The following is a 26,465-nucleotide window of genomic DNA, read 5'->3' on the forward strand; positions in this document are numbered from 1 at the left end:
ACCGTCACCATTTACGAAAACTGTGATTGTGGTCTACCTGGGCAGAGGCTGGTCTCCACATACAGCTGTCCTGTACAGATCCTGGGATTATTTGCCGGGGACTTGAGGAGACAAATCTAGTCCAACCACATGTCCAAAAGGCTTGACTAGTAATTATAGGAGATTTGTACAAATTACCCTTTATAACAGAAGCTAATCCTGAAAATATCTTGTGAGAAAGAGAGATAACAGGGTTACTTTGGGAGAGTAAAGGAGAAGAATGTCAAGTACAGGTAAAACCAGCAGACAACGTTACTAAGTTTGATGTGCGTTTCTAGATATCCACTGGCTGTAAATTAGGAACATCTCCCAGCATTCTCCTCTTTCTCTTAGGAAGCATAATGTCTGTTGGTGTTTTTTTCCCATCCCTGCATGAACCCCTTTACTCCCTGTTCCCTTTTTGTGCTTTATTCTAATAGTCTGTAGTTAATAGACTTCCTATGTGGAGATTGGTACATAATGTTCATATTTGAAAACAGACAATATAAGATGAAATGGAGCCTAAAACAGGCCTAAGGATTAGAAAGCAAAAGTGTCACCTGGATTTAAACTCTGGAATGCCAACATTCTATTTTTTTTTTTTTTTTTTTTTTACCTCAGTCAATAAATTAGAATCCTTTAGTCCGTGAGTAGTTTTTAAAATTTAAAGTGTGGAAGTAAATAGATTTTTCTTTCTCGAGGCATTCACATGTTTTTATTTTGGCATGAGATGAATTACAATCATAAAGCATGACAAGATTGGATAAAATATATGAGAAATGTTTTGAATGTCTTAAATGTTTTGATACCGAATCCAGCATGTATTGAGAACATAAGTATAATGATTCCAAATAAATGAATTATGTTCAATTTCCCAACAATTTACATTGAAGGGATCAATCCCAACCAAATATAAGCAAAATCCATCTTCTTAAAGTGATTATAAAATTGCAAAATGATGACCTGGGTCTGAGTCAGGAGTTAAAAGCTAAGTCACTGTAAGTAGTCCAGAGCACATTGTACGAAGCTTAACAAAAGCATTCCCATCTTTCCACTGTGGCTTTTAGAGGACCAAAATCGAGTGGCTCTTATAGGACTGTTCTCAGGATGATGCCCCCTCTGCTCGGTCACCTTTGCAGGGTTCATATCTCTGGGCCTCCTTCGGAACAAGAGACCCCAGAGTTGGTCCATTGGCAAGAAGGTTCTGCATTTTTCACTGAAGCTCACGAGAAGATAAATATCTTCTTGCAACTCAGCCAACCACTCTGCAGATCCCAAAGCCCTGAGTTCTGCCACCCTGTAACTTCTCAAGAGTGGCTCAACCGAGAAAATGCCACGAGTTACTTCTCCATCATCTCTAGTCCATCGGCTTACAAACCAACTGTATGGCTCCATGGAGGAAGAACAGGGCTTCCTCCTGATGGTCTTTCCTGAATGTTGTGAAATGAAATGAGATGTCCTTGTTTGAGGGTCATATTCTCTACTTCAGGCCTTGAGCTGGTCAAACAATTCCTTTTAAATATCTGAAGTCATGCATCTTTTGTGTTATATGCCATTTTGTGAGAAATGAATTTCCTTTATCAAATGGCTGTTGTGCACCTACTATGTTCCAGGCAGTATGTTATGTGCTGGGTCCACAGAAGCCAGTAGACTGTTGTTGTGGAATGATGGAGAGAGGGCACACAAGGGAGGCTGTGGTCACTTCCACCTGAGGGAAGGCTCTATAGGAGTTCCACTTTTGAACTATATCTTGGAGGATGAATGGTATCAACAGACAAAGGGGAAGGTGGGTGGGTGACACAAAAAGATGGCATTCCAGACAGATGGAGCAGGATGAGTGAAGGTGCAGGAAGCTGGGAGTGGCCCAATAAGGCTTTCCTACAAAAAGGGAGCAGAGCAAGAGATGGACAGGAGAGCCAGGTCAGGGATAGGTCATGAAGAGCCTTACATGCCAAGCAATGTAGGGCCCAATCTTTGTCTTATAGCTAATGGGGAATCTTTACTAAGGGATGGAACCCAAGTCACTTTGCAATTGTAAAAGATTACTTTTGCAGGGATGTGAAGAGCAGTTGAAGGTGAGCAAAATGTAAAAAGGGAGACAAAAGAGAAGTTTTATAGGTGACAGAGGATGTGATCCTAGAGTTAGATGGCAGCAGAATGGGTACAGAGAACAGGGTGGATTTGAGATAGAACCAACCAGATATAATCAAACACACTGGATGTGTGGTTGGGGGAAGGGATGATTTGAGATTGATAGTCAGGGTCTACTCACTGAGATGTATAGGACAGTGGCGACTTTTACCATAATGATGATTACTGGAGGAGGAGGAGATTTTGAAAAGAAATATAGGAGTTCAATATTAGACCTCACAAGTCTGACTTTATAAATGAGGCAATTCAGACACACAAGGCACCCTGCAGAGATATGTGGTAGACAGTTGGGTAGAGTGACCTGAAATGAAGTTGAGAAGTCTATCAGGCTGAAGACATGGTGCACACTCAGTGAGTGGAACCGTGGAGAGTTGTCAATGAATTTGGTCACAGGTCCATTTTAGGGACCAAAGACTCCCTACAGAATTCTGGAGATGCCGCAACACTGAGGAGGCAGTCAAAGGAAGAGGACAATAGTCCAAAAGGTGAAAGGAGTGATAGGTTAAGATAACTTCAAATGTTCTATATTAGTGGGGAAAAGAATACTATAACCTCAATTCTAAATTAGTCACATACAGTCTAAAACAGAGTGACATAGAGTAATGATATAATAATGAACTTCAGGATCAGAGAGTTGATGTGTGAACATCAATGTCATGGTTATCTTGCAATTAGGTAATGCATTCAGTTCCTCCTGACAAAAATCTTGTTTTGCACATCTGTAAACCTGACATTTTTCCATGGGACCTGGTCATTTTTTAATCCCATACCTGCTCATTGCTGCCTTGTCTAAATTTCCCATCCCGGTGTAGCTATCTTGAGCACTTTCTCCACTGATGCTCTCGTCCTCCGGCTCAGTGTTGACATTTCTCAGCTCCATGGGGTCCATTTGAGCTGCCAGCGTCTCTTGTCCACACACCAGCTCCTTCAGTGTAAACAGTACACTGCACCTTCAGCCTCAGGCTCCTCCACTTTAGGTTGGTGTTCAGAACACTCTTATCTGCAAGCAGAACATGATATAAATCATGATTTTCTTTAAATTAGATAAATGACTATGAATCACCTACATTGTGTAGGATCTCTACAGAAACATAGAAAGAAAGTATACTCCTGAAAATGTCCTATGAATTTATGTCTGGCAAATTTCCTCTACTGAATATAAAAACAGAAAATCAAAGAAGGAAAGTCATTGAATAAATTGCTACATCAGCGGATGTTTACAGAGAGCCTGTGTAGGTGAACATGGCAGGTGCTTTGCTAGTCACTATGGGAAGAAAAAACAGTAAGAGCTGGCATCCAACTTCAAGAAGCTTTCCTGTTTGCAAGCCAACTGCTTAAAAGAAAAGAAGACAAAAGTAAATTGTTGACAAAGACCTGACAAGGCAGACTCTAAAAGTGTCTCTACTAGCAGTAAGATAAGAAAATTACTGCTTGAATTTGCTAATTGGGTATGAGAGAATTCCCATCCCCAGAATGCCTGATAACATGCAACACAGGGTAAAAACACTAAGGGAGCTGCTTTCCAGGCACTTGGATCAGGAAGCCAACGCTAAGAACGTACCAAAAGGAAGTATAGGTTTATCTCTGAATAAGTATCTGTCACCATCCATATAAAATTAAAATGCATTTTAACAGCAAAGAGACTCAGCTTTTAGGTTCTGTTCTGCCTTTAATTCATTGGATCCCAGCACAAGTTAATTTTTTTTTAATTAATTTTATTTACTTATTTTCGCAAGAGAGAGAGAGCGCATGCACTGAGAGTGAAGGAGAAAGCGCACAAGTAGGGGGAGGGACAAAGGGAGGGGCAGATTCCCCGCTGAGCGAGGAGCCCACCTCTGCAATCTGGCACCTGGGCAGCACATCTGTAGCAGGCAGCTCACACTTGCCTGCCAAGTTCACAACCCCTAAGTACAAAAGCCACAGAACATACATGGGAACTCAGGGTGAGCATCAGAGAGAGTGAGAAAGAAGATTCATACCGGAGTAACTGGAGCTAGCAAAGCAATCTAAAAGGGACTTTAACACTATATAATAAAAACTAATAGAAAGATTCAAAATAAGAAATAACATCCACAAAATAAGAACATTGTAGAAGATGATCAGGCTGGTTTGAAAAAGAGCCAAAAAAGGAATTCTAAACAAAAAAAATATAGTCATCAAAATAAAGAGAACTCAGCTGAAGGGAGAGTCAAGAAACTGAAACATAGATCCATGGAAATCACTCAAATTATATCATAAATAGGTTAAAAAGACAAATATGAAGTTGAGGGACATGGTAGGGGAAGCAAGAATAAGAAATCTAATATACCCCACTTAACTTCCTATTATGAGAAAAGTATGAGGTCAGGGAAAAGCAAAATAGAAAGACATAATGACAGAAAACTGTCCAGAACCAATAAAAAGATAGTAGCTCCCAGGATCTTTTTTAAAAAGCACATAGTATTATAAGCAGAAGGAATAAAAATGAATATACTCATTAATATGATAAAGCTAAAGAGAAAAAATATAAAAGCCCACAGAGGGGATAGAAGATAAGCATATGGTTAGAGAAAAAATAGAAACTTATATTAAATGAGTAAAGAAGTTTCTCCTATCCATCACAAAGACCAGCTTCCCCTAAGAAGAGGAACTCTGAATGATCATTTCTATTTTAGTTCCTTATTTAAAGTTAGTTATTCTAAATTTAAATTATTCACTAAAACCTCTCTGACATGGTTTATCAACTCTAGACTTGTACATATGACAAATGAGGAAATTAGCACACTTCCTTCTATCTGTCCTTCTCACAAGCTCCTGATTGTTTTAATGAAAGACTTAAACAATGTTGAGTTTCATAAATACTTTCCTACTATTCTGTAAAACAATGAAATCTCTCACGATTTTCTGTAGGTTGTTTCTGAACACTAAAAGCCCACAATCAGCATTGACAACATTATGATTGTGTGAATGGAATGTTCCAAAGAGCCAAGGGATAATAAATGATAATAAATACATAATAAATGACCTAGAAGTCCTCTGTTAGTAAAACTTTGCAAGTGAATGTCCCATCCTTTCACTTTCTGAATGGTTTCCTTCTCCATCCTCTGGGTCTCACTCAGCTGCCAGTGTCTTCTGAACTCCATTCCATCTTCTTTCTTCCATTCATTTTGCATTGTGCTGAAATCCACCTCGAATAACTCTTTTCACACAATGTGTCCATGTGTGTAAACAAAATTTCTGTGTTGTTTCATGTTGGATAAAAGCTTTGCCCTTAAACTTTGTTTGATGAAGTACTGAGTAGAGTAGAAAAACACAGTTTACTTTGTTTTTTAAGTTTTTATTTAAACTCCAGTGAGATAACATACAGTATAATATTACTTTCAGGCATATAATATAGTGATTCAGCACTTCCATAGATCACCCAGTAGTCTTCAGGACAATTATTCTCCTTCAGCCCCATCCCCTATTTCCCCCAGCCTCCCATCCCTAACCACCAGTTTGTTCTCTATAGTTGAGAGTCTGTTTCTTGGTTTGCCTCTTGCTCTTTTTATCCCATTTTTCTTGTTTTCTTTTTTAAATCTGACAATGAATGAAATCATATGATATGTGTCTTTCTTGGAGTGACTTATCTCATTTAGCAGAATACTCTTGTAGCTCCATCCATGTCGCTGCAAATGGCAAGATTTCCTTCTTTTTTATGGCAGAATACTATTCCATTGAATAACACTGTTTACTTTTAAGCTGTATCTATTTTATTTTTCACCCTGTCCACTAATTTTACACAATCATGTTTTTAATTTGTAATAGTTTGGTCTTCATCTTCTTCTTTTTGCATCCTACCTTTTTTGTTTGTTTCATGGTGGCAGTGTTTTCTCAAATCTTTCTAAGGACATTGACTGGAAGTTTTCAGAAGCTCTTTTTGTTCTGTAAATTATGTCTTTTTTCTGGGATTAATTCTGTTTGTTCATCTTGGTCCTTCTCTTGCTTTCAGGTTTTCCATAAATTCTTAGTGATCCTAAATTGTCTGTTCATCTTTATGAATGAAGAGTATTGGGGTTCACTGAGACAGGTAGTATTAGGGTTTCTCTTCAATCTTACAGCCCCATTTCATTAATGGGTTGCTCTCTTGTAGGTCCCAGAAGTGGCTTCTCTGTAAGTATCTATGTGTGGAGCATCCTGGAGAATGCCACTCCCGGATGCAGCAGGTGCTCTTGGACAGGTTTCTTTCTTTCTTTTTTTTTTTTTTTTTTTAAGATTTTATTTATGTATTTGGCAGAGAGAGAGAGACAGCGGGAGGCAAAATACAAGCAGGGCGAGTGGGAAAGGGAGAAGCAGGCTTCCTGTTGAGCAGGAAGCCCGATGTTGGGCTCGATCCCAGAACCCTGAGCTGTAAGCAGATGCTTAAGAAATGAGCCACTCAGGTGCCCCTCGGACAGGTTTCTATGGGAGCAAAAATGCTGTCACGTATTTTCTTCTTGGGTGGAGCTTCCATTCCTGCTTATAACCCCTCTTTGTCTGCTGTGGAGGCCCGAGTGCCTTTTGTAAAGTTGGGCATTCTTTTTAAAATATGTATATTTTAAAGATTTTGTTTATTTATTTGAGAGAGAGAAAGAAAGACAGCACAAGTTGGGGGCAGGGGAGCAGAGGAAGAGGGAGAAGCAGACTCCATGCTGAACGGGGAGCCCAATGTGGGGCTGGTCTCAGAACACCAAAATCAAGACCTGAGCTGAAGTCAGATGATTAACTGACTGAGCCACACAGCACCCCCCCAAAAAAATCTTCTTTCAATAATCAGAATTTAATTGTTGTCTTTATCTGCATATAAATGTACATAGTATTTTATATACATATCTATAATTTTTTTAAAAGAGGACTTTACAATTCTCAAAACTCACACAAAAAATGTAAGCAACGTAGGTACCCTTCCCAAATAAGGAAAGTGAGACCTAATCTCATGGCATTTATAGAATGGTATAAAACATTACATTCTCTTTTGACTATGACATGACATAGCCCATGAAATATGAAACAGTGATTTAAGGTCTTGGCCCCAAATCCTAATTTTAGCCCTGGGCAAGGGCATCTTCTCATAAAAGCTGGAACACATTTTCATAGCTTATATCTTTAGCTCTGAAGATTCTATTATTGACCTATTTTAAGGAAACAACAGCTAAAACAAAATTGAAAAAGAATTAAAACATTATGAGCAACTAGACATTCTGCACCTTTTGCCTGCAGCATAAAGTACATACCTTGAAACATTCATACCATATCATAATTTTAAAATTTATTAACATGGTTATACTTCAGGGTGGAAGTATTTTACAGATGGCATTTATTCATTCAACAAATATTGAAAATGGAGTATGAGCCAGAAACTATGAAAGAGAAAGCATGATTAAGACAGAATCCCATGGGTCACCAGGTGGCTCAGTCGGTTCAACATCTCACTCTTGGTTTCAGCTCAGGTCATGATCTCCGGATCGTGGGACTAAGCCCCAGGTCGGGCTTTGTTCTCAGCATAGAGTTTGCTTGAGATTCTCTCCCTCCCTCTCCCTCCCTCCCACCTCCTGCTCGTACACTCTCTGATAAATAAATAATATATAAATAAATAAATAAAATTTTTTTAAAAAGAAAAAGAGACAAAATCCCTGCACCAGATGAACTGTTAGGTTAAAAAAAAAACAACAGATTTTGAACAAACTATTCTATTATAACATAATTTACAGTTTTATTTACTTTTTCTCTCTAAATAACTACTTAATGAACAATCAATGAATCTTTGCATGGGTAGGTTAGGAAGAATGATGTTGGCATCGATTGAAAAAATTCATTATGTGTAATATGTGATACATGATATGTAACATTATGAGAGAATAAAATTTTCATAGGCAGAGGTTCTTCTACTGCTCTCCATCTCAGTAGGCAACACTTCATTAACCCAATTGCTCATGGGAGGAGTCTGGCTATAGATATTGACACCTCTCATTCTCGATCCTGAATCTTTCTTTCAATGTTTAAAAATAATTCATTCACTGCTCTCTCCATGACCAATGTTATTCCAAAGGACTATCGGCTAAAGGCCCTGAAATGATTTTTTTCATCACTTTGTAGAACAAAGTCCAAGTTCCTAGTATATTCTAAGGTTCTATCTGTCTCTACATACTTTAACCCCCCCACACAGCTCTTTGGGCCCATGTTGAACCACACCTCCCCTAATTCACTGGATACCCTGAGCTGTTTTCATTTCTCCTTGCCACCTCGGGACATTGTAACAGGCTGTTCTCTCTGCCTGGAAAGTTCTTCTCCACATTCTTAAGCCCAAGTGTCTCCCAAAGTAAAAATAAAACAAAACAAAACAAAACAAAACAAAACAAAAAACAAAACAAAACAAAAAAACCCTAAAAATCTTTAAATGCCAAATGGTCAGAAAGGCCCCCTACCAAACTAGATCCCCCATTATATGCTCTGGTACCATATTCTCCTCTCCTTCACATCCTTTTCACACTTTGCATTTCTGTTTTAAATTATGTGATTATTTGATAAATACCGGTCTCTTCTACTAGGCAGAGAGCTTCATGAAGGTGGGAAGAGTGCTGGGTTTGTAGATCCTATATGTTCCCGGCACAGTGGCATAATGCTTGGTGTCATATTCTACCAAGACCATTGCATCTCTATATGGTCTTCTTTATAGATACAAGAATGCATTCTTGTTATACCTTAAAAAGTTAATATTTCAAAATGAAATGGAAGCATTTCCCTCTGGCTACCAGAAGAAAGAACAAAAAATGTTCCACAAAGAATGTTCCACATTCTTGCTGCACAAAGAATGTTCAAAATTATTCTAAAAGAAAAAGCAAATTTGATCCGACAGAATTTTCTGTAGTCTAGCTTTTCAATGAAGTGAAGTTTCTGTGTGATACAAAGACTTCTTCAGTGCTCTGGTCATCTGCACTGTTGCTTCAATTTACTTATTCATGAAAATAAAAAATCAGAACTTGAAACAGAGGTATTTAGAATACTCTTACTGTCAGAAGGCTTTGTTTCTTCATATTTATTGAGAGCTATCTAAACGTCCTAAATTGTAGCCAAATTCGTTATTAAAAATTGTGTCTTCTTCTTTGAATAGGTACCCAAGAAACATAGCATGGGAGATTCTCAGCAAAGCAGACTTCTATTTTACTTAGGTAGTTCAACTTCAAAGAAAGACCTCAAATCTGGAAAACAAAGCTGTCCTTGAGTCAAGAGGCAAAAGTTATGACCTTCCCTAGTGACTGCAAACATTTATTTTACCTGATAAGCGAATGTGAAGAGGAAGCTGACATTGGCAGGGCATTTCCCACCATCCCAGTCTGTCTCGTCGTTAATGCCTACCTATTTCTGATGAATCTACTCTGAAATCTAGCCTTAGTTAGCAGATTGCCTCCCATGTCATTTACCTTCTGGTTGAGCAAGTGGGAAGTAGCTGGTCATACAACTTCTAAAAGCTAAATGATCTTTGCATCCAAGGAACTGACTTAAATCCACATTCTAAATGTACCTTAGGTAAATGAATACAGCTTTAACGATGAAGTCAATCTATTATCACCTTTATATTAAATTCTTTTGAACAATTTCCCCAACAATGTCATTCTAGTTGAATATTGAGTCAGATGTCTTGTTAGTTTGTGGCATGATTTTTCACAGAAATTAGCTTCCAGAAATGTCCATAAAAAACATTCAATATCATTCAGTCTGAGATACAGCTTAGAAAAGAAACAGCTAATGACAGCAAAACTGTATTTACTTGACTACTTCCTATTGCTGGGGCTCCTCTTCTAGCATTTCCATTCCTTTCCTCTACTCAGACATAGCTTAGAAATAATACGTAGGGAGAACCAGAAGAGTTAAAAGAAATAACCCTATGTTGAGAACTTTTCCTTTTGCTAAGAATATTAAATGCTTGCTAATATAAGAGTTCCAGCAGCCATTGGATGAGGTATAAAGGTATAAAGGCTAAAAGATAATAAAATATAATATAAAGGCTAAAATAAAATATAAGCAAAATAATATTTCTAGCTCTGTTTTTAGAAAGCAACCTAGATTCTCTAGTCATCTTAAACAATAAGAAATATCTTAAATTTGTGCATAAATTTCAGTTCCTATCTTCCCAATCAGTAGCTTCTAGAAATTCAGAAATATATATACCATGTATGATATTATCATAGTGAACTCTTCATGCTTCATGTATTAAAGCATGGCATTTAAGAACCTGAATTGTGGATGCAGTAAATTCTAAAATGTCTACATTCTGTATAATAGATAAGGGGCCACCTCTAGAGGTACTTTTTTTTTTTAATAAATCATTTTATTTTCTCTAAAGTAACTCATGTATTAAAAATAAGAACTTTAGTAACCTACAAAGCATCCAGTATAACAGTTACAGAAAACTCGAAAGTTTAGTCCATAAAACTATACTTCTCAGTGCTTGAATCTTGCTGACATACTTCTTAAGAGTAGGAAAATGAAGATGTTCAAGAAAACCCTAAAACATTACATAAATATAAATCTGACGAACTGGAGGATCTTGGCCTGAAGACTATACAGTAGTCTTTTCTAGAAAACACACCTACATTTCTTTAGTGTGTCAAAAATCAAACTTTCAGCCAACTGTCCATGACTGTGAAATATATCCTCTGTCTAAATATTTTTTTCACTGAGTCAGGAAGGACTCTCTGCTATCAGCTGGGCATTTAGTTAAACCATAACTATACGCTCTGTAAGATACCCAAAACATGGGGATACTCAAATCCACCAAGAATTCTCCTCCATCTAATTGATAAATTTGAGGAGTACAGCTCTATTTTTAGATAACTGATTTTAACCCTTCCAAATCTAAAGCTATGTTTTTATTCTCTTCAATTTCCTGGTTTCTTCTAGTAAGTTTACTCTAAAAATACTCCTCCATTGAAAGGGACATATAAGATAAAAAGGCAAGTCACAACTCTTTTTTCTTTTTCATTTGATAATGGTGCAGCCCAATCTCTTAGCCATTCATATCTGCTGTAGTCATGGGATATTCCTCCTTTGGTTAGTTTTTGTGGGTGTTTTTGTTTTCAAGACTAAAAAATTCTTTAATGTTGTAGTATTGAGAATGCACTTCCAAAACCTTCCATATTTTTTAAGACAAATTATGTCCACTCTTTATTCAATGATTAACCAGGAGATGTAAATAACTAAATACTTATTATCTACCATTTTTTTTGTTTTGCTATATTTCCCTTTTCTATTATCCACTGTCCTAATTTTATGCCCAAACCTAAAATTATCTGCAAAAGAAAGCTGCAATTAAGACCTAGGTAAATAATTTCAATGTCTGACATTATACTGAAGTTACCTTTTTTTAAAATGAGAAAAAGTGCAAATATTTAACCTGTAAAAAATAAATACTCTACACCATAAAAAGAAGAAAGAAGCATCATTTTAACTCTGTAACTATTCATGTAAAAAGAGCTTTACCTTAATTATTTATCCAGTCCTGTGCAATCTTTCTGGAATTGTTTGGAATGGCAGACTCTTGTAACAGTGTAGACTTATATGAACCTTTGGGGATCTAGACAATGATTTAAAGACCAGTGGGCGTGAATGAGACAAGCCAATCACACCACCACCACCTCGCCCCAACACCTCCCTCTGTCCAACTTGCGTCAGCTCTTCAAAAAACAAAAAAAGAGAAGCTAACTCAGTTTACTGTTGTACATGTGGATTAAACATCGGTTACACCAATTTCTATTTGTTTTTAGAATTTTGGCTTTTATACAGCAAAATACTCCACTTACTGAAAGTTTAATCTTGATTGGTATCATTCCGTATCAAGATGTTACAGGTTGGTTGATAAAACTTTTAGAAAATTAACATTTCTAGATTTATGAACCGAAGGCAAAGTATAATAATACAGTAACAATGATTGTTAGGGAGTCAAATTGTTTAATGAAATTATAATAAGAATACATAGAAAATATTAATTATAGAGGAGAAGAGTTATTTTTCTTGCAATTGCTGGCTTATTCAGAGGAGATTTTACAGGATGACAGACACAAATGGCACCAACCCCTCAAGGCACTGCAAGACTGAACATCGTTGGTTCTGTCCGCCACTCTTACCATTCCCAAGGCGCGGTGCTGAGTAAGCAAAACGCTGTTTGGAGTTTTTAAAGAATTTCTTAACGAACATTTCGTACTTTTCAAAGAAATCTACCTGGCTTTCCAACATCAGAGAAGGAGTTAAAATGTATTGGCATATAATTTATTCTGTTACCAAAATGCATCCGTTGCACTTACCAAAGTGAGGTGAGAAAAAGATTAAAAATCAATCCAGAATTAAGGGTCCTCTGCCTTTTAAATATTTATGACATGAGGGAACAATCTGATGACCAATCAGAAGAAATGCTGGATTACAACAGGTGAGTCAACTCCTAATTTCCATAAAAACGCAAGTAAACATTGTTCTTTGAGTAAGAAATTCTTAAGCTGAGGCAAGGCATTAAATATTAAGTAAATTGTCCAGTTACCCATTTCTTATTTTCTTTTCAAATGTGCCCATTTGGGCTATTAACTTATATATGGTATATTTGCTTATATAACTTGTTCTTTATTTTTCAAAATTACTCTGTAGATTTGTCTTTTATTGGATGAAAACTATTATGGTCTAAGAAAAATTTTAACAAATATATTAATCTTAATTTCAGAAAAATTTAAAAGGTTCCTTTTCAAATTACTTCCATCATTTAACTGTGATCTGTCCAACTTAAGATTTCCTTTTTTTTTTGCAAAGTTAACAGATGAAATGAGCAAAAACCTGCACTGATTCTTAGAAGATTAAATACCTCTCTTCTAGTAAAATTCCATTTCATAGTGGATCAACTGAAAAAAAAAAAAGGATTCAAATATGTGAATTTCATACTATGATATCTTCATATAAAAAAGGATAGAGATAAATGTCTAAGTACCTCAAGTTTTACCTCTCTTAAAATTTCAAGTTTAGATTTCATTTATAATTCAGATCCTCTTCAAGAATACTAAATTAGAGTATTAGATTAAAATAAAGAGCACACTTAAAAGACTTCTATGAAGTATCTTGTATTTCCTTTGAAATTGCAAAATTCTTATCACAAACTTTCCTAATTTTCCCTTAAAAATCAAATGTATACCTTGAAAATTAATTTGACAAAAGTAGCTGAATTAAAATAGCTTAGGAACTTTGTTGTCTATTTTTATCCCTCGATTTTTGTTATGTTTAGCTATGTTAATTAATGAAAAAATGTGTAGTCTGGTCTTGACAGAACTCATTTTAAGTTTCCATTCATAAGGAAAATACATATTTAACACTATCATTTAATGTTCTGCATGTTTCTTAAATTCATACATGATGTATTTTCACATACACTTGATTATATGTCTATGCTCTTTTGATTTTTAAAGCATGGCAAATGCAACATATTCATTTGGTTCCAGGACCACTGTAGAAAGAAGTGATGAGCCAGAATATGTCCCAACTTACAAACAAGAATAAAATGAAAAATATGTAGGTAGTGAATATTGAAGCCAGTCTGAACAGGGAGATGACAAACACTCTAACTGATCCTCCATATGAGGAATTCATATAAGTACCACCAGGAACAGATTCATGGGTTGGAGGGCAGGGAAAGGAGGCCCAGAGGGTAAGATATGTCCACATAAAGGGATACCTGACTTCCCAGACTATAACACAGTTAACGTCAGCAGATTTGTACAATATTCTCCAGGACTCCAGAAGATGAAGAGTCCCCTGGGGTAGAGGCCATCCAAGAAGGCATGAGGGTACCTACGGACCTTTGGGGGGGCACTTAAAAGTTCACATGAGATCCCAATAGGTAGAGAGAAAAGGGAAAGTCCTCCTGGGTGAACATTGTAGATAGGCTAAAGCACATTCTGGCAAGAGTGAGAACCAGTCTGGTTGTAGCGGAGACTTTAAGAAGGAAAAGTAGAATAGAATGGAATAGTCCAGACTGTAAAAGCCATTAAGTCTACAAAGCACAGAATTTTAGTGATAAGGATCTCTTGAAATCTTCTGGGGAAAAAAAAATCATAAAGTCAGCAGGGAAGGAAGGCAAGCAGGGAGGAAGATTGGATGGAGATAGAGACAGAGACACGGAGGGCAATGGGAGGCTGAATGATAGTTTGCTTTGGGTGATTTCTGTTATCCTCAGGCAGATGAAAAGGCAGATGGAAAGGATTTAAATTGAGGTCAGTGGTAGTTTGACTCTTTGGGTACTGTTTCCATTTATCACTTTCACTGGTTCACAATACAGGCCATGAATTTTATGTGACTATTCTATGAAAAACAAGAAACTTGCAATAAGACCTTCATTTTCCTTCAGGTACTGAAAAAGACTACATAGTGATACTCCTCCACTTCAGCATCCTTTCCATCCATCTGTGGTTGTCATTTTCAAACAGTGCAGAGAAGGTCTTAAAAGAGTGTATATCCCAATATGTTATCTATGGGAAGTACCAAACTGTTGGCTTGAAATAAATCCAGATCATACCTGTGCACTGAATTAACATTTTTCTTGCTCATCTTTAAAATCCTTGATCATCTTGTTTAAAATTTCTACCTTTCATGATGTCTTCAAAGAGAAAGTTCCAGCTGGATCAAGGCAAAATGAGTCAACAATTTAAAAAAAAAAAAAAATGCCTTAGCCAGACCATATTGGCATTTTGCAATGACACTGGGAAAGATAACCTCTTGTACTCATCAGGACTGCACCCAAATTTCTAACACTAGTCATGAGACAAAATAGTACTTGGTAATAGGATCTGGTTATACCAAACTGGAAAATTACGGGTTGAAACCGTAATGACGAAGAAACCAAATTACCTAATTTTTAATAATTTTGTATTGTGTCTGTATCTGCATTTACTTCCTTTTCTTTGCCTTTACTTCAATTTCTCTTTAAGTCCCCTACCTTTTTCTTCTCTTTCTCTTTAACTTTTTTATACTACATTCTTTTTCTGATGCCTTGTTTTTCAGGAAGAGTTACTTTTAAACAAATTATTTGAGAGAGAGTGAGTGAGAGAGAGAGAGCGCGTGCTCATGCACGCTGAATTGGGGGCGGGGGAGGAGAGGGATAGAGAGAATCTCAAGCAGACTCCCTGTCTGGCATGGGGCCCATTGCGGGGCTTGATCTCAGGACCCTGAGATCATGACCTGAGCTGAAATCAGGAGTTGGATCCTTAACTGACTGAACCACACAGGTGCCCCAAGAAAAGTTACGTTTCAGCATTTTCAGCCTTTAGCTTCATAAACTCAAAATCTAATCAAGTAGATCAAGTCCCAAGACCCTATGTCTGTCATCCTACAGTCAATATTAGTGCTTCCAAATACAGACACATCAATCCAACTATTTCTTATCATATTGTAGGAAAATGTCTATCTGATCTACTAAGCCATTCCCCAAAATGAAAGGTACTAGCACAACTGCAGTTAGAAACAAGATCTTGATTACTTCTTTTTGACATAGGATTTACCCTCTGAATTTTAATTTTCAGGCTTATAGTGCTGAAGAGAATTTGTGATCTTTTTTGATGTCATGCTTTCACACTCCAAAATCTTTAGTTTATCTCTTTTAATATGGATAGATGCAAGAAAGGAAAAAAAAAAATCCATTCTGAAATGGTACAGAAATCTTCTTAAACTATTCCAATAGCAGAATTTTGTGTTCTCCTGAAGGTGAGTTGAGTACTTCTATCCCAGTGCTATTGTAGTCTTTGTTTCATTTGTAGAAGAATGAAAGCTTAGGTATTGATTGCTATTGGTATCTCTTTTCATGGTTATGTAATTGTCAACCTTAATTTACAGAATAAAAAATACAGAATAAAAGAAGACAAAACTGAATATTACTCTGAAGAGCCAAATGTCAAAGTAACTGTAGACAGAAGTAAAGATTAATACTTTCTAATTCTCTATCAGAACAGCCTCTCAGATATCCGTGGAATCTTAGGCCACCTCCATTTTTTTTGAGGCTCCGAATGTATTTAAAAATCAACTTAAATCCACTACAGGGTTACTAAAGTGTAGTACATTGTCAACGTGGCTATTTAGCAAATTAACACTTAAATGCACACACAATCCAAATGACTTTCAATGGCCTCATTTGAAGATACCTTCAAAAAAGTCTACATTCAGGACACTCTCAAAAACGAGGCTCCAAAGGGCTTCCCAGCCCAGGCCCCTGGGAGAGTCCTGGCTTTTCTGCTCTAAAAACCTCCCTGGTCAAGAAAAAAATGTAATGACCCCTGAATTCTGAGGAATTGCTTAGTTGATGGTATGCCCCTCTCTTCAACCCAGCCGAAAACACCTTCACAGTTTACAATGGTGCATTCTGGAAATGTTTGAATTGTCAACTACTATGTTGCAAAATTAGCAAACAAGTTTGGTGCAGATTGACAAACTAACTGACTTTGCTACAGAGCTAAATAGAAAATTCCTTTTAGCCTCAACTGACAGAAAGAAAAAAAAAGTTAGAAGACAGCTCATATCATCGATATCCTGTTCTCTGCCATTTGCCTTTGAAGCAACTCAAATTCTTGTCCAGTTTTAGGTCTTGATTCCTCATTGATATGATGCAGAGAAAAAAATGTATCAGTTCATTCCAGGCCTCTGCTCTTACATATCTATTAGGATAAAGAAGAATAACAAGGTCTATGAGGCTTATGGCTGATTACAACTTAAATAATACAACGAAATTCTAAATGTTAAATTAGAGCTTCTAAAAGTTGGTTCTAAAGAATGATTCCTACCCTTTGCAATGCCCGCTTGAGTAAACAGAACTGGGAAGGAAGGAGATGTGTAACTATAATGATAACAACACACCCAGATAAATCACCTTCTTAATCTCTTTGTACGGAATGCAGTATTAACACAATGATAGTTGGAAGGATTGCCTTTCTAATGAATAGCAAGGGATGGTTTAAAGCTTACATTCTTTGGGGGCCATGGCATGTTAATTTCCATTGCTCTTTTTCATAGACCCATCAATCCCTTTCCTATAAAAATGAATTCTCTAGCAGAGCAAATTCTATACATTTTGATTTTGTAATTTCATCAGTGATTGGAGATTGTAACACTGGTGCCCTCTTGCTTGCATTGGGACTCCCAACTGTATCTCGAGCTATGACTCAGACAATTCTTAATGTACCTGCTCTTAGGGAACACAGAGGATTTCCTAAGTCAGGGCTGTGCAGTAAATGAAAGGCATAGGTTTCTGCCAGGAATGTTCATTTCTCTGGCTGGACTGTAAGCAACTCTAGGGCAGGGCTGCACTAATCAGAGCTCTTCATGGGCCACCTGCAGACAGAAGTACCATCCTTTGCTACAGGGGTTAGCAATGCCCAGTGCAGTAAGACGACCTGAGCTTTTTATACTTTATAGTTTGCTCGAGTGAGGATCCTGGAGGGCTGGGTGTCAAGTTAGTGCATCAATCTTTCCTTAAATATTGACTCCATTAAAGTAAATGTCTTGACCTTACTTAGCCGGACAGCAGCAGATAAGAGATATTGGGTCTGGCGGTATAGGAGGTTTGGGGATGGATTCGAGGATTCTAGATGGATTCGAGGATTCTAGACAGCCAATTTAGATTTGTTGTAAACAGTCTCTTTTGCTTGTTTCCCTTGATTAATTTTAGCCTCTGCTTGGGTTATAATGGGTACTGTATAAATGTTGAATTAATGAAAATCTCTATTAAGGACACTGCTTGGATCTATGCATCCAAAACCTTTCTTTGGAACTTACATATGAAGTTTTAACAAGCAACATTGTAATAATTATTTCAACTGACCAATCCTGCAGTAGGTACTTCCTTCTTCTGCTCAGAGCCAATGGCGAGATGGTAGAATGATTGGTCATACTATACACATTAGCTCCTTATAACGAGCTGCCTGCTCAGAATATAAAGCAGAATTACCAGTCATGTGCTCAAAGAATATTCAAGGAATAATAAAGGCACAGGGAAATTATAAAAGTTCTAAAAGCAAGATACAAAATCTACTAGTAATACGATCCCTATGTTTTAAAAATTATGGACATGTAATATATACTAACATATGCAGAGGGAAAATGCCTGAAAATATATCTATCAAAATATGAATAAGCAGTTATTTCTTGATTGTGGAAATGTGGGTAATCTTTTTTTTTCCCTCACCTATGTTTGCAGCTAACCTTTAAAAATTATAGATTACTTTCCCTATGAGAGAAACAGTAAACATTTATTAAAAACAAAAGCAACAAAAACAAAGAGTTCCTCTCCTAGGTTTTGTAACAACTGTTAATCAATCCTGGATATTAGCCACTAGCCAAATGTCTATTTTTAATGAGAATAGTTTGGGTGCTTGACCAGCAACAATCAACTCTCTTAAAAAATCGTTGATTCTGAATAGGCACTTATGAGTTATTTAGAGCCCCAACAAAATTATACATGTCCAGTTTGTTCTGAAAGGAAGGATTGGTTTTTTCCCCCCACCAGCAGAAGGTACACAAATAGATCTCAAAATGTTGTCAAGAAAAATGGACATAGATATTTTTTTCATAATGCTGTGAGATAGTTTGCATGTTTAAACATTGGCTCTGAGACAGGTCCAGGGATATGTACCAGGTTCATATGCCATGAACATGCTTGTAAACACAACTGGAGTTCAAACTGGCTAAATAGTTATTTCTTCCTGGGGAGCTCCTTTTGGCCACTGCCTGGACCACAAAACTTAGAAAGATAAGCAGTAGGTAGCTGCACTTCTATGGTAGTCAGAGAAATACCAAAATGGCAATCCGGGAGAGACCTGTTAGACATAAAAATTGATATGCTGACATCAAATCCCACTTCTGCATGTTTCAGTTAATTAATTCTCATCACAATTTTCACCAAAGTTAAAAGGTGAACAACAGAGAATGCATTGTCTCTAGTCTTTTTTTTTTCTTTCTTTTTCCTGTTATGTCTAAGGCCATACCACCCTGAACGCAGCCGATCTCGATCTTGTCTGATCTCTTTCCCGTTATCAGTAAGTCAATCAAGCAGTTAATCAGCAGTCAACACTGAACATCTCTTATATGCCCAGAAGAATGCTCATCTCTGTTTCCATGTCTTTAGGCTTTCCTTTCGCTTTTGAGAACAATGGACTCTGTTTTTTGTTTTGTTTTGTTTTTCTGATTGAATATGAGCCTTAGAATAACTGGTACTTTACATTTGACTTGATACACTTCAGAGTTCTGCTGGTATCTACGTATCTATGATGTGTTATAAGGATTACGCACGCATGCATTCTATGTTACACAGATGAAAGGGAGGTCTGTATACCTGTATCTAGTCTACACTTGTATCTGTTAGGAACCACAGCACTTTCTTTTTTCCTATTCAGAGAAGTCCAGCCTTTATCCTGTGTTTCATAGGCTGTGTTCTCTAAGTGCATTGTTTGCTCACTGCCATTCCAAACTCTTATCAAATACAGGCTTGCCCTATGAAATGGAGACCACATTCACTCTGGATCCCAAACTCGTGGATTCTAATCTGATTCTCATTCTGCTGCTTGTCAGCTGAGAACCTTTAGACAAGTTTTAGTTGATCTTTCCTTCTTCGTACTGCTTCCGACAAGCTTACCGACACAATTGTCTACACATCTGCCCTTTTGGACTTTGAAGTCCTTGGGAGCAGACACTGTGCCTTATTCAGCACAGCACAAGGTCAGAGAATATAGGTTGTAGGGCTTGAATGCTTAGACTTAAATCCGATTCCCATCATTCATCAGCTGTCCAACTCAGGAGCGAGCTATTTGCCATTTCTGTGTGTCAAGCTTCTCATCAATAAAGAGGAGGTAATAACTGGTAATAACTATAGGTTATTAACTGGAGGTAATAACTGTAAGGTTATTCCAATAACATTACACTGCTGTTCTGAGGAATAATGAAATTAATATTTGTAGACAATTTAGAAGAGGCACATAGTAAGTGTTATGTAAGCATCTGTATATTTAAAGATTGTCTCTAACTTCAAAACCTAGCATGGCACCTACTTAATAGATCTTCATTGAGTAAGTCATGTAAATATTCTGGAACTCAATTTTCTCTTTAAAACTGGTCTAACAAAAGTCATTATACCAGCTAACTATGAGCTGTCACTGAGATAATGGATGTTTAATCATTATAAATGTAAAAGGTACATGTGGGGTTTTTCTTTGTTTTGTTTTGATTTTTGTTTTTTTTTGGTTTGGGTTTTTTTGCTGTTCATTTATAAGAGTGATTTGATATTAGCAAAACTGATCATGAAATAGTTTCAGCACAGTTGCTTTGGAAGGGTCCTGTCACTGTTTAATCAGACCGTTATTCCATTTGTTAAACTATTGATTAGCACTGTAGAAAAACTAGAAAACGGCAGGTTTTGACCCTGACCCATGGAATCTCAGAAAACAAGCTCGTAAGAAGACATGATTTGCAATGTGTTTGTTTAACATTAACCAACCTGTGAAGTTGATCAGCACCATGGTACACATCCCTGGACCTGTCCTCAGACCCAGTGTTCAAAGGTGTAAATATACTTGTAGATTTCAGGGGGGCTGGGGGGTTGGTTTGGCTTTGCTTTGGTTTATTTTTTCTTTTTGGTGAGACTGACAAAACGTCAAGACTCAAAGATATATCAAGAACACATTTTCCAAATGCCAAAAAGCAAGTGACTTGCATGTTGCTTACACTCTAGGATTTGAGATTGTTGGGCATTTTAGTACTCCCTTCTCAGGCTGGCCAGTCCCAGTTCTGGTCTAATTGTCATCACTTAATTCAGTTCCAAGACGCTTTTCATCATTATCAATCCGTGGATGAATAAGAGGGCAACAGGAACGGATGACTGGCTCTCCAAGGCAGCTTCTTGAGCAAACAGAACCCCGTAACTTCCATCTTTATGTCTCTTACATACAAAGAAGTCTTACAAGCATGCCTAGATGCTACTTCTCATTAATTTGAGGTTAACCTGGATACGATTGTTTAGAATCTGAATTGAAGTTTAAAAGACTGTGCAGTCAAATCCTTGGTTAATTTCAGTTCAATTCATTCTTTGTGATATAGACATGAGGAAACATACATGCAGATGTTTTCCAACAGAATGCTTTTTAGAAATTAAAAAGAATTGATTAAAATCTTTAACAATCTTATAAAATATTTTTAAACTAGCTGAAAAACATGCCAGTTTTTTTTTTTAGCCATCGGGTGGAATGGGTATAAATGTGAGTAAGTGTACCGCTGATGAAAGCTAGGGTGATGTACGCTCTCGTATTTTATTTTCTTTCCACCTCTTCCCCTTTTAAAGAGTTGGTCTTCCAGTCGCTGACATACTAAGCTGATCTCATTGAATATGTTCACATGCACAAGTCCCTGTCGTCCTCCAAAACAGAGTAATACTGAAGTGTATTTATCAAACAAGTATAGACGTCTTTTGGCTTGGTACCTACCCAGACTATTAAGATTCATGGTCTCAACAACCCACTTTGAATTTTATAAGGCAAATGTAGTTAAAAAAAAAAAAATCAGTTCTATTTGGTGGTAGAATAACCACAGCTAGTCTGCTGAATTTGTCATTGTCCAATGTATAGGCTGGTTTTCCTGGGGCAAAACCCAGGTTTTCCTGTACCAAAGCCGGATAAAGAAAAGAAACAATAGCAGCAAGAGCTACACTATGAAATAGGAGAGAGAATGAGGCCACAGGGAGCTGCTGGAAGCCTCCCTAAGAGTTTACTTGGTGTGTTCTGGTCATGTTTTGGATCATAAAAAACATTATTTAAATATTTCTTAAATATCCAATACAGCTTATTTTTATTATACTAATACAAGGATTGAGAACTATGTGGCAAAAAGATGAAACGCATTTTCGAATGTCTTAGAGAAATCTCCTTATGATGACCTCAGTTAGCTAAATCATTCCAGCTGGAGTGAAAAACGGAGGGCTGTGTTTATTCTTTTTCCTGGGATTTCAGCAAATAAAAGCACTCAGTTTTTATTATAGACATCATCATAAATGTTTGGATATACCCAAATGATTCGTTTTTAGTATGCAGAAATAGATGAGGTCTCCTGGCTTTGTGGCATGTGAGTTTTCACCTAAAATGTTTAAGAAATGATTTTTTTTTAAGCATCCCATTAGCTCACCTAATCACAATTCGTTATCCTATGTTGTGGTCACTGAAATCAATTGAGAATTGACATAATTGATACATAAGAGTACATCTGTATTAACCAGATTTGGGCAGAAAATTATTTTTCAAGGGCCCTTCGTTGTTAGAGTGTCTATCTCATTCTCAATAGCTCTATGAGTCCTATGGAAATGGTCCTCACTTTATGTCATGAGTAGATGGGTAAATTAAGACCTCTTTTTATTTTTTAGTTCCTTCCTTCCTTATTTTTGCACAGACCAGTAGCTTATTAAAGAAGGCATGTGTATTCTTTGTTTACTTTTCTATAAGATAATGACATGTAAAGAGCTTAGAACAGGGCCTGGGATATAGTAAGAGCTAAGTAAATATTACTTATTGTTGTTGCTGGTTGTATATTTTTAAATCCATGAACCACATAAAATAGCCTAGGTTCTTAAAATTTTTATGAGAACCTACTCTTTTTTTTTTTTTTAAGATTTTATTTATTTATTTGAAAGAGAAAGAGAGAGCACGGAGGGAGAATGAGAAGGAGAAGCAGACCTCCCACTGAGCAGAGACCCCCCCCACACACACACACCACCATGCAGGGCTTGATCCCAGGACCCTGAGATCGTGCCCTGGGCTAAAGGCAGATGCCTAACTGACAGAGCCACCCAGGTGCTTCTATGAGAACCTACTCTTAAGCAGGACATTCTTTTTGAAGAATAACTATCATATACCAACAAAACCATAATTCAAAAATTTTAGTTGGTATTCTTGCCTGAAAACCAAATGGCAAGTTTAATTTTGAGGCCTATTGCGGCTTCCAAACTTCTATTATTTATAATATCCACAGATGTCCAGAAGAAATATCTTTCCTTTTATTTCCTGTTTTAGGGCCCCTTGAAACATTCAGCCACTTGGGCATTAGCATTTGTTCTCTTGTGTGAACTTGTCACACAGTTCACTTTTCACATGTAGGACACTCTGAGAAAACAGATATCTGTAAGAGAAATGGCTACAAAGTCTTGATGCCTCCAGTAGTAACGGGGTCTGCTGCAATGTCTGTTTATTCTGGTCTGGTCTTTAATAAAATATGCAGACTTGCCTTGACAACCACTGCAACACAAATCATAGATGTGCTTCTAAGATAAGGAGAAGTTATTTTTTATTAAAGGAACATTCAAAAATATGTTAGATGTACATAATAGTGACTCTGGCAGAGAAGACACAACCCTAGCAATGTGAAAATTGGGGTTAATGACTATCGTTTTATTAAAAACATAATATGGAAATACGCCTTATTTTTATTTTGTCTGATATTTTCTATGTAAGTTTGGAGTTTATTTGTGAAAAGTGAACCCCAAAGAATTGAAAAAGAACCCCCAAACACTCTATACCAATTTCTAAAGAGCAAATTTAAAACATTTCTTCCTTGGTTATTGTGAGAAGATTATTTATACTTTATATGTCAGAAGGATAAATGACTCAGGCTTCTGTGGCCTCAATTAGTGTATTTGGTGACCGAAATCCCATGGAATTTGCAGTCTGTCATACCTATTTCCTTACTTTCTCTATTCAAAAGTATACTGTCCTAATTTATTTTTCTCAATTAATTTTGGTAGAGAATAAAAGAACAATAAAAATGTACTCATATAGGCTATAGAATTGTTTTTCTAAATTGTTGGCAGAACTTAAAATGCTTATAAATCTACAAGCTCAGAAATATATGCATATATAATAGTTTTACTGAAGGAATTACAAAGGGGCACCAAACAGTTTTTTTATTTTAATTCTGATTAATTTTTTTTTAAAGTAACTATGTAGGAAGTAACAGCTCAGAGGACCTGGGGGATCTGGGTATAGAATAACTTTTCACCAGTTGAGAGGATCAAATTCTTAAAGTCTATGACAGGAGAATTCCAGGTTGGGTAACTTAATAGCTTATGGAGCTTATGGAGAAAACATAGTTTATGGGGTTGGGGCCAAGCCTGTGTGAATCTGTAAAATATTTTACCCTCATAAAAGTGAAAATATTACCAATGATGTTATTACATATTTTAAATTGGTAATAATAAAAACAATTAAATTAAGATTTTTCACTTTTGCTGACTAAAATGTCTTCAGAATCTCTCCCAGAGTTCCAACAATTGCAAACTCGTACTCCTTTGTTGTACATAAATACACATCTATTGGGACACATTCTTAGTGTATGACCGTATTTCCATAAAATGTTTAATGCTTTTTTGAGCTTATGGATTAGAGGCATTGTCTCCTGCTTGCTATCTCCCAGTGTAGGCCCAGGAACAAGAGGAATGTAGATGCTTGAGATGGAGAAACTTCTGAAAGCCTTCATTAACCTACTAGGCCTAGATGAGTAGATGTTTCTCAAGCCTATTCCTCTCTCAAAGCAGGTGTTTCTAACCTGGGACATAAAAACTACATCCTAAGGCACAAACTGCTTGGATCTCCCTCCCCTTGAAGCAAGAACCCAACAGGATTGACCCTGAGCCCTAAGATCCCCTGAGGTGTTCCAAGCCTTCACAGAAAAGCAGTTCTTCTGACTGTGCATCCATTTTTCTTTCCTTTCCATTTTCAGCTTCAGTTCTTACTCTTTTCCCCTCTATTATCCTCAAGTGGGCTGACTGGGACTTTGTACGTACTGCTTGGTATTAAGTTCACATGAGTTTGGAAAAGATGTCATGAAGCAGCTCCATACGTGACTTTTGCAGGTGCATGGCTGATCACAGTTAAAAACTACCATTATGAATCATTTAATACGATGCTAATGAAACAACAAAATTATTAATGAAGGCTATATGTCCGTTAAAAAGCATTCCCTGGTTTATACGGCTAATGTAAGCGTAAGTGTTAAATTCCCTTATTTTTCAACAGTTGAACAAAACAAAGAGCGACTGGACTAAAGTTAAAAGCTGGAAGGTCTCTGAAAATGTCTGTGTTTGACTTTCATCTTGGGAGACAGGACCTGTACGTTCTTTTGGCATAGTAGCAGGGAGAGCTAGAAGTATGATCTTCATAATTCTAGAATCTCTTTCTTACAGGTTAATCAAGTAATTTGTGTCCCTCCTCTTCTGGGAGTCTTTGGTCAGCAATTAGGAGAGTACAGGGTCATGTCCATGATTTCTGCCATGCCAGCATCTTAAGAAGGGCAGCTCAGACAAATCACAAACCTAGGGAGCACCTCTCCCTGAGTCCTATTTTCAATCATTCCAAACCACGTCCCTCTTTTATTTAAATATATCTATATGGTGATTTTATTTTACTTTGAAGCTGACTTGGTTTTAGGCAAACCAGACTTAGGGAATAGGAAAAACGAGTATCTTGTTCCTTAGGCACGATTTTCTGATGATCTTTAGCAAAGGTGTTCCAACATCAGCCCTAAAATGAAATGTTTCATTATTTAGCTTAGGTGAAATACCATAATTCATTTCTATTTCTTATTATGGAAAATTTCATATGTATACAAATAAAGGTAGAATAATACAGTGTAACCCCACAGATGCATTATTTAGCTTGAGCAATTACCAACCATGGCCAGTCTTAAATCCACACCACCCCTCTCCCTCCCCCATTATTTTTAAAGTAAATCCCAAGTATATAATTTCCTACTAAATATATCTGTGTATGTCAGCAATCAAAAAGTACTAGTAGCCATGTGGCACAATTTTTAAAATCAAGACAACCTACTGATTACTGGTGATGTCTTTTTTTTTTTTTAAAGATTTTATTTATTTGTGTGTGAGTGTAAGAGAGAGAGAATGTGTGCATGTGAGCACAAGCCGGGGGTGGGGGCAGAGGGAGAAGCAGACTCCCCCACTGAGCTGGGAGCCCAATGTGGGACTCTACCCAAGGACCCCAAGATCATGACCTGAGCCAAAAGCAGACGCTTAACCGCTTAACCTTCTGAGCCACACAGGTACCCTATTGGGGATGTCTTGAGACAATTTAGAGAAAGCTGAGTAAGCACCTGGGGGAGGAGGCCGGTACACATTTTGAAACCTGACCAAAGGGCATTTCTGGTTGGCCAGGTTCTATTAGGAGGGAGTGTTAGGTAAGTCATGGGTATTAAAAAGAAGGATATTTGGGCAAAACTGAGCAAAAGGTAGGCTGGAA

The 26,465-nt window shown here is 37.0% G+C and overlaps 1 protein-coding gene across 4 annotated transcripts in view; it reads right to left on the reverse strand.

The window, feature by feature from the left end:
- Positions 1 to 26,465, reverse strand: part of SLC38A4 (solute carrier family 38 member 4) — a 63,895-nt gene that overhangs the window by 25,269 nt on the left and 12,161 nt on the right. For 2 of the 4 annotated variants that reach the window (XM_059402964.1, XM_059402967.1), the window contains exons 1-2: positions 11,647 to 11,735; positions 2,940 to 3,169 (exon numbers count right to left, since the gene is read on the reverse strand). In XM_059402964.1, coding sequence (XP_059258947.1) covers positions 2,940 to 3,058 — 119 coding nt within the window. In that variant the 5' untranslated portion in view covers positions 3,059 to 3,169; positions 11,647 to 11,735. Of the gene's footprint in view, positions 1 to 2,939; positions 3,170 to 11,646; positions 11,736 to 26,465 lie in introns of those variants that run through there. The other 2 variants (XM_059402965.1, XM_059402966.1) reach the window with 1 other exon arrangement.

The sequence above is a fragment of the Mustela nigripes genome, chromosome 6, assembly GCF_022355385.1.
Source record: "Mustela nigripes isolate SB6536 chromosome 6, MUSNIG.SB6536, whole genome shotgun sequence".
In the NCBI taxonomy this organism is placed as follows: Eukaryota; Metazoa; Chordata; class Mammalia; order Carnivora; family Mustelidae; genus Mustela; species Mustela nigripes.